The following is a 13,986-nucleotide window of genomic DNA, read 5'->3' on the forward strand; positions in this document are numbered from 1 at the left end:
TGATGGTTTTGTTTTGTTTTGTTTTTTCCAAGGAGACTTATGTGTAGTTCCTTATTTGGACTATGAAAAGACAGACAGAAAAGAAGTAGTGGAGTTAAAACTGCTTAATAACAGCACCAAATACAGTCCTGGATGAATCTGTGGAGAAATTCCAGGAAGCCCTGTCCAGGGAGCTTGCCTAGAACAATTTGTGAGGCACGTCAACAGGACTAGGGGATGTAGCTCAACTGAGGTCATAAGAAGAATTCAGCAACCTGAGTGGTCACAAGGGAGACAAAGAAACGATACTGCGTTGTTTTTTTTTTAGAAAAACTTACTTGCTATGTTATGCTTGAAACAAGATCTAGTCTATTAGAAGAAAATAAGTAGCTATACAACAAGGCACACTGTTGCTTTTGAATAATATTAAAAATGCAAAATTATTTTCTGTATTCACAATTTTTGATGCTAGAGCATTATTGTCAGGCAACACCATGAGCAGAAGCTGCTAAGGTGGTGTGTGCAGGTATTAGAAGTTGCAGAAAGGAAGTCGCTTGGGCCACTTGTCCACATGGTGAAGAAAGTTAGCACGTTGGTCATTCTATACTTAAGTCTTCTTTGGAAACTCTTCTTTTTTCCCACCATCCAAAAAATAAAACACAAAGGTCTTTTTATAGCTTTTAAAATAAGTTTTTAATTCCACTACATGACTTTTGTGGGCACAACTGGGAGATTAAGCTTACTTTCTTAGAAAACTGACATTATACAGTATTGCAGGACTTGTTTCCATTTAATTTTTTCTCCCAACAGTAACTTTTGAGCCCATTGATGAATTTAAACTGAATTTTTCAGAGGCGTGAGCTCTGACACATGAAGTTTTGACAAATCTGTTAGTGCTATTAATATTGCCCCTGAGTTCAGTAACCACTGTGGATTTGTCTTAGCAAGGAATGTGCACAGGTGAGAGATATTTATGATCCTGGGAAGGATATTTGTCAGGATTCATTCTTAAGTCTACACTTCTGCCATTTTTGGGTTTCTGTTGTCAAATGAAGTATAAATCCCAAATGAAGCTTTTCCCATAGTTGTGAGTATCTATTGCCGACATGGGTTATCTTCATAGTATGAAACAGGTTGTTGCTTCAGTTCCAGGGTAATTCAATAAAAAAATGAGTCCATCTGAAGGCTTGAATCCATACATGCTTCATTAGTTATTGCTCTCAAAATTGTTTTATTGCTGTGTTTTATTTTCCAGTTGCTCTTCAAAGAGGTTTTAGTCATTAAACAGTTTACTAGTTACATACATCCTACACCACTGCATATATATACTGCCCTAGTCAAAATGTTTGGCAGCTGGCAACTCTTCAGAGGAGTGTTTGGGAGAAACAGAAGGGCCTCTCTGTTTAGTTTTGTTTATTGATTCCTTTAAGAACTCCTGCAAAACATCTTTGACAGTTTACAAATTACAGATTTAACAAATTAAACTCTCATGTATATGACAACGAATATTAATTACAAAAGCAGATGTTTGTGAGAAGAAGACATTGGCCTTCATTTTTAAAGGTATATTCAAGATGCACAAGCTTTGCTTTTATTTTGCTTGTGTTGAAATGTTTTTATTAGATTAAATTCCTCTTCATTACCTTTAACAAAAAACCCACAGTAGTTTGAAAGACAGTAATGTTCTGTTGTACCAAGATTTTTTTGAAAATAGATTATATGCTCTGATTTTCTGTGTGGGAAATGTGTCCTATTTTAATGCAAAATATTTTGGCATGGAGATATTATAGATTTTTGTTGTTTCAGATGACTTCATGAAAGTATCTTTATGTGAACAGCATTGTATGGACTTTAAAATGGGTGTGAAAGTGATGAGATGTAAACAGGTATATGAGAGTGAAAGAATGTAGAAATAGTCTGATAAGAAATTATTTATTTCTTGAAGACATATTTGGGTAGTTGCCAGAGTTAGAAGAAAAATATTTGATTTTTTTTTTCAGATGTTTTAGTCAAAACAGAAGACAAGTTCTCACTTCAATAATTTATTTTTGCTATAGCAATGCGTGGTATTTACTGAGGATCAGCTTTGCCAGTACTTTGAAAAGTATTCTAGGGGTTTAGCCCCAGTCAGCAACCAAGCACCACGCAGCTGCTCGCTCACTCCCCCCTGGTGGGACGGGGGAGAGAATTGGAAGAGTAAAAGTGAGGCAACTCATGGGCTGAGATGAAGACAGTTTAACAGGTAAAGCAAAAGCTGGGCGTGGAAGCAAAGCAAAACAAGGAATTCATTCACCACTTCCCATGGGCAGGCAGGTGTTCAGAAATCTCCAGGAAAGCAGGGCTCCATCACACATAACGGTTGCTTGGGAAGACAAACACCATCCCTCCAAACGTCCCCCCTTCCTTCTTCTTCCCCCAGCTTTATATGCTGAGCATGACATCATATGGTATGGAATGTCCTGTTGGTCAGTTGATGTCAGCTGTCCCGGCTGTGCCCCCTCCCAGCTTCCTGTGCACCCGGCAGAGCACGGGGAGCTGAAAAAGTCCTTGACCAGTGTAAGTGCTACTTAGCAACAACTAAAACATCTCCACGTTATCACCGCTGTTTCCAGCAAAACTCCAAAACATAGCCCCATACTAGCTACTACAAAGAAATTTAACTCTATCCCAGCTGAAACCAGGACAGTAGGGTACTGTGTATGACTATTTTAAAGGCAAGAGTTATTTCATCTGGAGAGCTTAAAATAGATTCATATAATCAGGATGCATGACCCACAGATACATTCATGTGGAGAAACTAACACAAAATGTGGTGGTGTTTTGGGTTTGGAAGCACTGCCTGCGTTGGGGGAGGGTGGTTAGACCTACTAATTTTGTTAGTATCAGTCCCAATGAAATTATTCAGTGTGGCAATTTTTTTTAAGATACATTCAGATCCTATACGTTTCCTACTCCTTGGACCCTGAAGGACAACACAAACTTAAAAGAGAATTTTGCTACTCACATGAGTCATGTAAATTGGCAGGGAACGGTAATTTTAGAGGTGAGCCTGGCTTTTATACATAGGCGCTCTTTTCACCAATTCCTGACCCCCAGAAATATTTATTGCCTTAAGAACTGTTCTGCCTATGACCATGTGGTTCCTTCAGATACAACATTTGCAGGCTCCCTCCCCAATGCTTACAACTGTCAGTGTTCTTCCTTTGCTCATTAGGATTTTTACTTTCTTTTCCATAGCAGGAATGACACCTCTTCACAAAGCAGTGCAGCATATCATTAGTGTTTATGATACAGTTTCTACAATATACAGATTTCTCCACAGCCAACAAGGCTGATGTTAATTCAAGGGTGTACAACTTTGATCGAAACTATTTTTTAAGATAGCCAGGATACTTCTGTTTCTCTCCTTTATTCTGTCGTTTTGCCATTTACCCTGCATGTGTCTTCTGTGCGTTTTTTCACTGTTGTTGGTGATGCCTTCTATGAACACTGTTTTAGCCCATTCTTGTATCAGCAAGAATGTCTGTCCCCAGTGTTCTCTTTCATTGTCACAAATTTCAGCTTGTAGAAGAAAATTCTGTCAGAATGGAAAAGAAGTGTGTCAGTACCCCCCTCCTTAAAATAATACAGAATGATGGGAGTGATAAAATACTGTGAGAAAATAAAGGTAGCTAAACACCTATCAAGGCAAGCCAATCCAAGCAAACTACAAAGCTGTTTAAAAATGTATGATGCTTCCATTTAAGAAAACAAACAAAACAGAATAAATTAGCTAGGTAACCCTTACGCCAAATACCATAATTTCTAACTATAGCCTTATTCTCTCCCCTTTCATCCTTTCTTCAGGGACAAGAGCTGGTTTGTTTTATGATTTTTCTAATGCACATAATAAGTTGTGGGTACTACTGAAGTCTAAATTATACAGATGTAATTACAAAAATGATTCTTACAGATAGGAAAAATATGCTCACTACATTTTCCAGACTGTTTCACTATTATTTTTAATGAAAATCATATTTGATGTTTGTCTCCAGGAAAGAGATAATTGAAGTATCATGCTTGGGGGAGGCTTGTGTTTTCAGCTGAAGTAGCAAGGCTGAAGCTTTAATAATACGAAATGCTATAAATCAGGGCCTCTAGCTGTAAGTACCTTGCTTCCAAAAGCTTTGCTCTGGAGACTGTCTGCTGAGATTAGATATTAGGATGAGTCATGGAGAGAAACAGTTTCAAAAATGGATGATAAATCATTCAGAAGATATTGTTTTGAAGTGTATTTAGAATTGGATATGAAGCCATTGTAGAACATGAAGCAACAATGATCCTACTTGTCGCTTACCTAAGTAGATATTAAGTGTGCATTTTAAACTGCTGGGAGTTTCCATGTGGACTTTGGAGTTTGTTCGATATTCAAGATACTTCGCTAAAGTAGCATGAGGAGTGAGTAAGGAATAGCTTATTTGGGAGAACATGAGAATTGCTGTACATCCACAGATAAATGATCTATCTAGCCAAGCATCCCCTCACTACAGCAATGCCTGGTAGCATGCGTCTAGGAAAGAGTATTGGGACTCACTGTTTGTTCTTTTCACCAAAAATTCTGTGAAAACTTTCAAATCTTCAGCAGTTTGTGGCTGAAGAAATTCCTGAGACTGAAGTGATGTCTTTTCATGTAAGAACTTTCAGTTATTTTTTCATCTTTAACTTCTCCAGTGGCTTGCTGAACCCACACAAGCTTTTAGCATCAATTGTATACATCCACAGTGGTGTCTTAGGGGAAAGGTATCTGAACACGCACACAGCAGGTACCCATTTTGTCTCCTGTTGTCTAGATATACCCTTATAGGTAAGACCAACTAGAACTCCAGTTACAGTCCTGTAGTGGTTGTTCATGCCTTTCTTTCTGTCACGTTTATACCTCATGCAATCAGTGGCTTCTTGTTTATTCCCTCCCCCACTTCTGTTATTTAGTGGTTAGCTTAATATTTCATCACTACAAGCTCTGTCATGATCTTTCATTATTATGTAAGTTGCTCTTCTGTAATAAATTGTTGATAATTGAAGTCCTAGATAATATTTCAGACCATATGGGAGTAGTTGTCTGTACCTTTGAACAATGGTATCACTTACGTATAAAATGCCAGTGAAACATCAGCCCTGTTCTGCCTACCTAGAAAGGAAACAAGCTCCAGAAATCAAACTAGAAACCATTCTTTTCCCTTCTTCAACACATTCTTGATAACTCAGTCAAGAAATGAAGCAGTCATGGTCTCTTGAACATTAATTCCTGAGGGACAAGGCAACTGTAAAGTTCTAGCCATGTGAAAGTGAGAAGCCAAAATGAGCGGGATGAAGCTTGTTTCCTATGTTGGGTTTTTTCATTTACATGTCAGATAAGCTATCAAAACGATTTTTTCCCCTTTTTTAACATGGGGTGCTATGTCTGAATGCTGATATCACTCATGAGTTTTTACAGGATATATGCTAGATAGACTTCTTCTCTAAGGGAATTTATTGTATAGTACAACTGGCACAATGTGAGTCTTCAACTCAACTACCGAAAGTAAAGAAAATATAATAAAGATTTGACTGTAACCCAGGAAATGCACTTTTCTCTTTCTGTTCTTCAAAAAGACAGTCTACTCCTGTAATTTCCTTGCTACTTTGTTGCTGATATTTAGGACTAAAAAAATCTCATGTGCTAGTATTAAACTGATATGGACAGTAAGTAGCTTGTGATACAAAGAAGGTGTTTTATATACTTAAGATTTGATCCCACTGTATGTCTGAACTGTGCTCTAATACAGTGTAGATAAGATACTTTTTATTCTAAGGCCACCAAAGCTTAAAAACTACTGAAGGCTCTGTCCCATAAGTATCACTGACAGGAATTCCTGTTTACACTAAGAGTAGTAGGAATCATTGAAACTCTTTTGTTTGTTCTTTTTTTAAACTGGCAACTGCTTAAATTCTCAGATCTCAGTGCTCAACATTGTTGTGTGGGAAATATTGGTAGCAAGTATGTGGTTGCCTGAATTTCACATTGAAGACAATAAAGCTCTTTATTTATTTACTTTTAACCCAAGAGTGCTGGACACACAAGCAGCCCTACTGCAAGCTAATTGGGCCATGGAACACTTTACACTTCTCAAACCATGCTGTTTTTTCCAAGTGCTTCATTTAGCCTAGGCTTCCACCTTTTAAAGTCTTCACAGAGAAATGCACTAGTTTATTCCTTAGTAGAACAAAAATGGTTTTCTGTGTGCAGTAGAAAGAAGTTCACAGTTACACTGATCCCTAATTAAGGAAACAGAAGGGAGATAATTTTGTTGTGTTGTCATTACAATAAAGTTATTCTGTAAGGTGTTGGACATGTACTTCTTGTTTCTTCCCTCAAATTCCTGCTTTTTAATCAGAAAATACATTATAAACATGTCAAATTACACTGAATGTCAGTTCAACAACTACTATTTCAAATAATTTTAACTTTATTAAAATACAGAAAAGCTATGCTTAAAAGAATTGCCATCAATGACTCTTCTGAGATCATCACAATAAGTTTGAACAAGAACATCTCCAACAGTACTAAAAGTAACCTCAAATAATCATTAGTACTGTTAACTTCAGGAATCCAGATTTTAATCTTAAGTGTGGAAGCTTGGTCAGAGAGAGTTAAAAAAGAATTACATTAACTATCTCTAATTTTTGTAGATATTTATGAGTTACTGTAGTCACAGCTCAAGTTCATCTGTAACCTTCTTGTATGTTGTTCTCAGCACACACAATAAATTCAGTATATTTCTGAATCGCTTCAACTATTTTAACTAGTTTCAGCTCATTTTGTTAGGGCTTTCATCTTCTGCCTGAGGAAATGCCTGTTTTATGTGACATTACACATCAATGTGGCTGCCTAAAAATCTAGGGAAAAAATGGTTCAAAGCTAGGAGTACAGGTATTATCCTGACACTGGAATAACAGTTTTCCATTTTAAGTATAATTCACTGCTTTGGAAAACAGTGTATTCTGAGTACTAATGATGTCATTGATAGCAGCTTTTCTTGTGGTCTGTAAAGGAGCTGGGACTAAATTTTAAAAGTCTTTTATTCTGGAAGCTTTGGGTGTCTATTGCTATTTAGAATCAACATCAGAGGTTGCTCTTAAAGTCTTTCTAAATCATTGGCTTGTAGTACAGTATAATTTCTGCCTAGCAATAACTTTTCATTGTAGTAATTTGTAAGTCTCTGGCAAGAATTAACTTATGTTTTTGACATGCTCTGAACATGCAACATATTGTATGAGCACTAACAGCATCATGCAAGTACTTGCATGACATACCTATATTGTGAAAATATTTTTTCAGATGGATGAATAAATGTTGTGGAGAGGATTGTTCTGTTTTTTTCTTACCAATAATTCACTTTAATTACTTTTTTTTCAGATAATGGAGGACAGACTATGGCAGGTGGGAATAACTGGCCACTGAGAGGAAGAAAATGGACCCTCTGGGAAGGAGGAGTGAGAGGAGTAGGCTTTGTTGCAAGTCCTTTACTGAAACAAAAAGGTGTAGAAAGTCATGAACTCATCCATATCTCTGACTGGCTGCCAACGCTGGTGCACCTTGCTGGAGGACATACCAAAGGCACTAAGCCTTTGGATGGCTTTGATGTTTGGAAAGCTATCAGGTAATGTGCATGTCAAATCGCCAACTGAGCATTCTGGTATGACAAGAATTTTATCAGCACAGAGAACAGAACTGGAACTGGTCAGGGGGGAATATTTCATGTTCCTTTCCCTAAAAAAGGGAAGGTGTAAGTGCAGTTAACTTTGCTATCCATGAGAGAATTACCCAGGTTGCAAATCAATCGTGGTCACAGATGCAAAACCTCCACAGAGCCTTAACATGGTATGTTGAATTTATCAGTGTGGACACAGCAATGCACAAACATGGAACAGTTTTTCAAGAACGCTCTGTGATCCTGAAGTACGTTAACTGTTTCTGCACAGCATGGAGTACAAGTTAGTAAATTTTATGGACCCAGCCCTGCTCTCTACAGAGCCCAGTTGGCTGTCTCTACAGTATGCATCTGGAATTGAACATGTGGGAAATCTATGCAGACATTAGACTTACTGAGCATGGATTCCACTTTGATGGTTTGTTAGCTTCAGTACAGCACCAGTACAGGCTGGCTCCAAATGTAACCATTTGAATAGGTCTGTATGATGCAGTCCACTGTCTCAGAAAGCCTATGAGGTTGAGTACAAAAGTAGGCCTGACTTGGTTCCTGAGAGGTCATGATGTTGTGCCTGATTTAAGCAAGCTGGAGCACTCAGGAGTGCAGTGCAGACATGATTAGATGGCTGGTAAAAGAGGTAACTTAGCTCCGTTGGGTTGTCACTGAGACTAAGCTAGTGATTTTTACTGGGCTCTCTCTGACACTGTGCACTTCTCATGCTGTCTGAATTAACTGGGATATCCCAAACCCCATTAGTTCAGATAACGGAGTCTTCTCTACATTAAAAGAGAAAACTAGTTAAATCTGGAAAAGAATAATAAAAATGGTATCACAAATGCTGGATACAGGGTGCTCTGGGCACATCTGAGTATGTGCTTATTACTGGTGCATTGGGCTCAGCAGAGTAAGTAGAACAGAATATAAAAGAATAAATTAAATAGGCATTAACTGGGAAAGGTTATTTTTTCACTAGAACAAACTATCAGAAGAAACTCTGGTGTTGTCCCTTTTTAATATCTTCAGTTGAGACATAGTCAGTCCTTAATCTTTGAAAGCTTTTATTTTATTCTAATGTTCTTTTATTCTACTAAAAAGGATCACAAAGTCCCTAAAACCTGAGATTCTGCAGAATTTTAGACTTCTGTGACCAACCCTTAGTTTTGCAGAAATTGCACGATGACATTGGTTTAAATTCCTTTGTTTCTCCCTCATCTGTGGTGTGTGAAATGTATTCATTAATGGAGCTAAATCCTATTGTCTATGTTCTGAGAAGTTATATGTATTTTAGTCAGTCTTTTAATATAGTTTTAATTCACATAAGAATCATTTAGGATGGAAAGTTAAATACTGCTAATGCAGAATAAAAGGACTGGCAAATCTGTTTCCTACATGCCATTCATCTGAAAATTAGTGTTTTGTTTCTTTTGATACTCTTTGTCCTGTTTTTATAACAGTCGGACAATATTATATTATGTGTTTTATATCCTTTTATCCCCTTCTCAGGGTTCTCACCCCAGTTTGCAGGAGAAATGTAGCTATTTTCTGCAGCTTTCTACATAGCGCATTATGATAAACACTGATTTTTATGTGTCTTAGCGTCCTAGAGTGTGGATTACAGGAGTTAGCTTCTAAACAAGTGTGAGCAGCAAGTGTTTGAGTTAGGGATTGAGACGAGAAATTGAGAGTTAGAGCAGGCAGAGTTGAGCCCGTCTACCTGTCCCTGGTTAGCTGTCTACAGACCTTGAAGTTAAAAAAAGAACAAAACACCAACCCAAAACCCACCCCCAGTTTTTAAACTGCTAAGCTTGATTTCTTTCTTAGTGCTGCCTAGTTTCTGAGGAGCTGTGGGGTGGTTGTCTGTACTAGCTGGAGTTTGCAGAGAGCTCATGGCCTTGTGCCCAGGTGTACTGAATGGCTCTTTTCCAAGTGGAAGAAGATAAGGATATGTATAATTGAGGCCAGGGACCATTAACTGCCAGGAACGAATGGAGACTCCTGTCCAGCCAGAGACAGTAAAATGTTTTATATGCTGATGTTACTGTGGGAAAACTTAGATTCAGCAAGACTGTGGGGTACTCCTAAACCATAGACTTCTCTTCCAGCTACCAGCAGAATTCCTGCCTAATTCAGGTTCAGTTTCTACCAGGTATTCTTTGTCACGGACTGATCTTCTCAGATCAGGCTACTTCAGCAGGAAGATAATACATGGGGAAGGATAGGTACAGCTGTGCATCCCCTGCATGCTCCTGGCACTTGGATCTTACCTCTTTGTGGAGGAACTGAATGCAGTGTTTACTGGCAACGCTAGGGAGTAGGTGACCTCCAGTTCTTTCAGTAGTGCCAACCGGAGGGTCTCTGTCCAGAGGGGAGAAAAAAGTCCGTTTTTGTGAACTGTTAGGCAGCTCTTTGGCTGACCTTGCAGCCGAAATGTCAAACTTCACATGATTTTCCCATGTAATCAAGAGAAATGAGTGTATTAAATTTCATGATCATAACTCAAAAGGTCACTTGAATATTGGATGGCAAACAAAGAAGGCAGAGTGCCCTTTTGGTGACATCTGATGGAAAGTTCAAATGTGTTGCTCATAATGAGTGAAGTTAAATTTTGCTAAGATTCTACTTCATTTGAAAAAAGCAAATTAATAGCCAATCACTGTGTTACACCTGGGGTTTTTTTTCAGCCCAGTTTAATACAAGTAGCTGCATATACTTCTTGTGGGTTGGGGTTTTTTTTCTTGGTGGGCTTTAATCCTAAGCCTACTGTTTCATATGTGTGTAATCAGAGGGGAAAAAAGTTATAAATTTGGAATCTTGATTCAAAAGAATATATAAGACAATGCAGATACTCTCAGAAGCCAAAAAATATTGGATCTGTTTCAGTATGTGCCTGATCTCTGTCTAAAGATGGTAAGTTTTCAAAGGATGTGTTCTTAATGATATTTATGTAATAAATAGAAATAATATAATTCTGAAAATAACTACATATATATATATAATTTTTAATATAGATCATTATATAAATAATGTAGAAAAGATATATAAATTTTGAAATCCTAAATATAAATTCCAAAATCCTAGACCAAAGTGAACTTTCTGTAATGATTTGAAGCTGATTGGTAGTCCAGTCCAAATTAGGAATTGCATTAACATGACACTGACTGATAGTAAGTTCTTATAGTAAATAGAAGTGCCAAAAACCGCACGTGCATACAACTGTTCATTTCATGCCTCCTCTACTTAATTTTAACTTGAAGAACCAGAAGAAAGTTAATGGTTAGGAACAAATGTCATGAAAAGGTAAAGTTCAGGAGCACATTTTTCTCGCAGACAAAATTATCTTTTGCATTCTTTTTAGCTAGCTATATTTATGATTCTTTCCTACAATGCATGAAACTAAGGAAATACAATGTTCTTGTTCCCATTGTTTGAACTTCTTTTCTTAGGTGAAAATTTGCATGCTACTTAATCTTTGACAGGGACTTTGAACTCAAAAGCCTGTCTTGTCTTCCCAAATAGATCTGCTGCCTTAGTACTGTAGGAAATACTGTTGCAACACTGTGTCAATGAGAGACCTAAAAAAAGAGGAATATGCTTTTATTTAAAATAGAAACTGAAATAAAGGAGGTTTTACACTCTCACAGTCTGACACTCTCATTCACCAAAAGGTGTGTGTCTAAGAAGTCTGCCCAGCAGCCAGGCATGAGGGCAGGGGTTTTCAGACTACCTATCTGGCAGCCAGGCACCAAGATGCTTGTGACCAGATGTTAGGCCCAGGGTCTGTCGCGATGATGCAGAGGTCCAGGGACTCCAGCTATGAAGTCCTTCTAAAATCTGTGTTCTTAGGTTGGTGACCATGCACACGTTCTGGTTATGCCTTTTTGTACCCTTTTGGTGCTTCTTCTCTGTCCTGTTCCACTTCTGTGAGTCACCAGGTGCCATCAGTGTTGTCTCCCCATTTCCCTGTCATGTGAAACTGGCTTAGATGTGTTGGGGTCTTGCTGATCTGCTAATATGGGGGTTGTTAATGCAGGCCATTATGAGAGTCCTTTCCCTGCTGGGTGTTCGTGCCTTGTCTCTGCATGCAGATCTTGCCAGTCTTTGTCCATTCATACCAATCTTGGCCTTTCTAGTACAATTTCGTACTGTAAAAGATAGTAGGCCACCAAAAAAACTTTTCCATCCAAAATTTTGTTGCAGCATACCTTTAGACCAGTAGTTCCTAAACTTTGTTTTCCTCCAAGTACCTTTGGATTTAGATGTAACTTTCCCTTTAATGCCCCCAACTGCTTTTTGAGAATAACTTAGGATAGTGTCACTGTATGAACCCGTTTTTGGACATCTATCAGACCATTCCAATCTCAGGTATAAACCTTCTACATAAATCATAGTAGATTACACTTTCCTAATACCTTAGGTTACCATGGATTACCTTAGATTACAATACAGCTGGCACCTCTAAAACCTTGTAGGTATTTGAAATTTGAAATACAGGATAATTTCACTAATATATTTTACAAAAATAGTAACTGAGAACAGCAAGAAAAATTAATGGAAAACAACACTAAAATGCAACTAGTCAAGGAATCTACTGCATGTTTCCAAGCAAGTATCTCAAAAGGCACTTCCATTTCTAAGAAACATCTGTTCTCCAGATGCTTGCTACTCTGTTGAAACAGAGACATGAGACAAAATAATTTTACTTATGTAGAAATTTGTCCTGGTTGATACATTTTTTTTTTATATACTTTGGTTTTCAGAACTGAATATCTAGTATGTCTACTCTCAGGAAAAACATTTTATTTTGCATTAGCAGGAAAATGGAAAACCAAATGGCAGAGCACATGAAGCAGTGTGATAAGCTCTGGGAGATTCAGGATAAAATGCAGTCAAAATACTAATGTTTCTTCAAATCTTGTTAGCAAGCATAGGTTTTTAAGTTTTACTCACACATTTTGCAGGGCAATTTTCAGTTTTATATTTTTGTAATGTTGGTAATATCAGAATTGACCAGATGAAGTAAATGGAGCAAGACCAGTTTGAATTCTTTTGTACCAAATGGTTACATTCATTTTAGGAATTAAACACCAATTTTCATTTTTGCGGTATAAATTAATGCTGAAGAAAGAGCAAAGTAAAGCTGACAGTAATGTTTATTTCAAGCATATATGAAATATAATTATTTCAGGAAAGCGTGTACAGATATGACCCAAAGAAGTACAATATATGGCAAGGTTATAAAGGCTCAGATTTTGCTGAGTGACCCTGAGGATGTTTTTGTGCAAGATAAACATATTTACCCTGAAAACCTTGGATTCCTTCCTGAGGACACCTTCTGCCTATTTAACAACAACAAAAGTGAAAGGTCGCATGTACGTGTTTGTTCACATTCACTAAGGAGTAATAGATCTTTTTGTGTGTTTTAGAAAATTGGCAAAGCAGAAGACAGAGCAATGTTCTCAGCATAAACTAGGTGATTCTCATACCAACTGTGAAGTTAGTTCATGTTTTCATGAAGATCTTCCTACATGGATGGCTTTTTTTGGAAAACGATACCTTTTAACTGCTTAATTAAATAGTCATTCAGACATGGTAGAATAATACCTGACATAAGAAAAATTCCTTATTTTTAGGGAGAGGAGCAACATATTAGAATATTGGAGTCTAAAAATAAATATTCTAAAATTAGAGTATTGTAAGATATGGTTACACTGGAAGCTACTAAAATACAAAGGAAGGATTCCCTAGAGAATCTTATTACTTTCTTATTCTAGCTCTGTTGGCTATATTCTTGATGCAGAACATCTGCCAAGGTGAATCTGTTGTTGAGGTTGTGGTTTTGAGGGAGCTAAGGTCAGCCTGGAGCTCCATAAATGGGAAGGAGAACAGAGTTTAGGCTCTGAGAAAGCAAACTCTGCCACAAGTGTAAATTCTCTACTTGTCCCCAGGATGTCACTTCTGTATTCCTGATGTCCTTTTCTGTCATCCAGCCACTTTCTTCAGTGTGCAATGCCATCTTCTTTTCTCTGGCTATTGTTTTGCAAATAATATAGGCTGATTATAAACCTCCATATTTTTTTTTTTGCAACAGAATTACCAGAGTAACACCCAAAATGAACAAGCAGTTCAGTACCAGTTGATAGCGTTAAAGAGCTTAATACATTAATGCCATAAGCTTCAGGGAGTATATATATTTCATGATTATACACAAATCACATTTCCAGGTTACTGATGCCAATATTCTATCCCAGGAAAAAATGGATTCAGCAAAAATGACAAC

General features: G+C 37.5%; 1 protein-coding gene across 1 annotated transcript in view; it reads left to right on the plus strand.

Moving 5' to 3' along the window:
* Positions 1–13,986, plus strand: part of ARSB (arylsulfatase B) — a 63,969-nt gene that overhangs the window by 20,724 nt on the left and 29,259 nt on the right. The window contains exon 5 of the mRNA XM_064438653.1: positions 7,415–7,658. Within this exon, the coding sequence (XP_064294723.1) occupies positions 7,415–7,658 (244 nt within the window). The remainder of the gene's footprint in view (positions 1–7,414; positions 7,659–13,986) is intronic.

This window comes from Phalacrocorax carbo, chromosome Z, assembly GCF_963921805.1.
Source record: "Phalacrocorax carbo chromosome Z, bPhaCar2.1, whole genome shotgun sequence".
NCBI classification, from domain to species: Eukaryota; Metazoa; Chordata; class Aves; order Suliformes; family Phalacrocoracidae; genus Phalacrocorax; species Phalacrocorax carbo.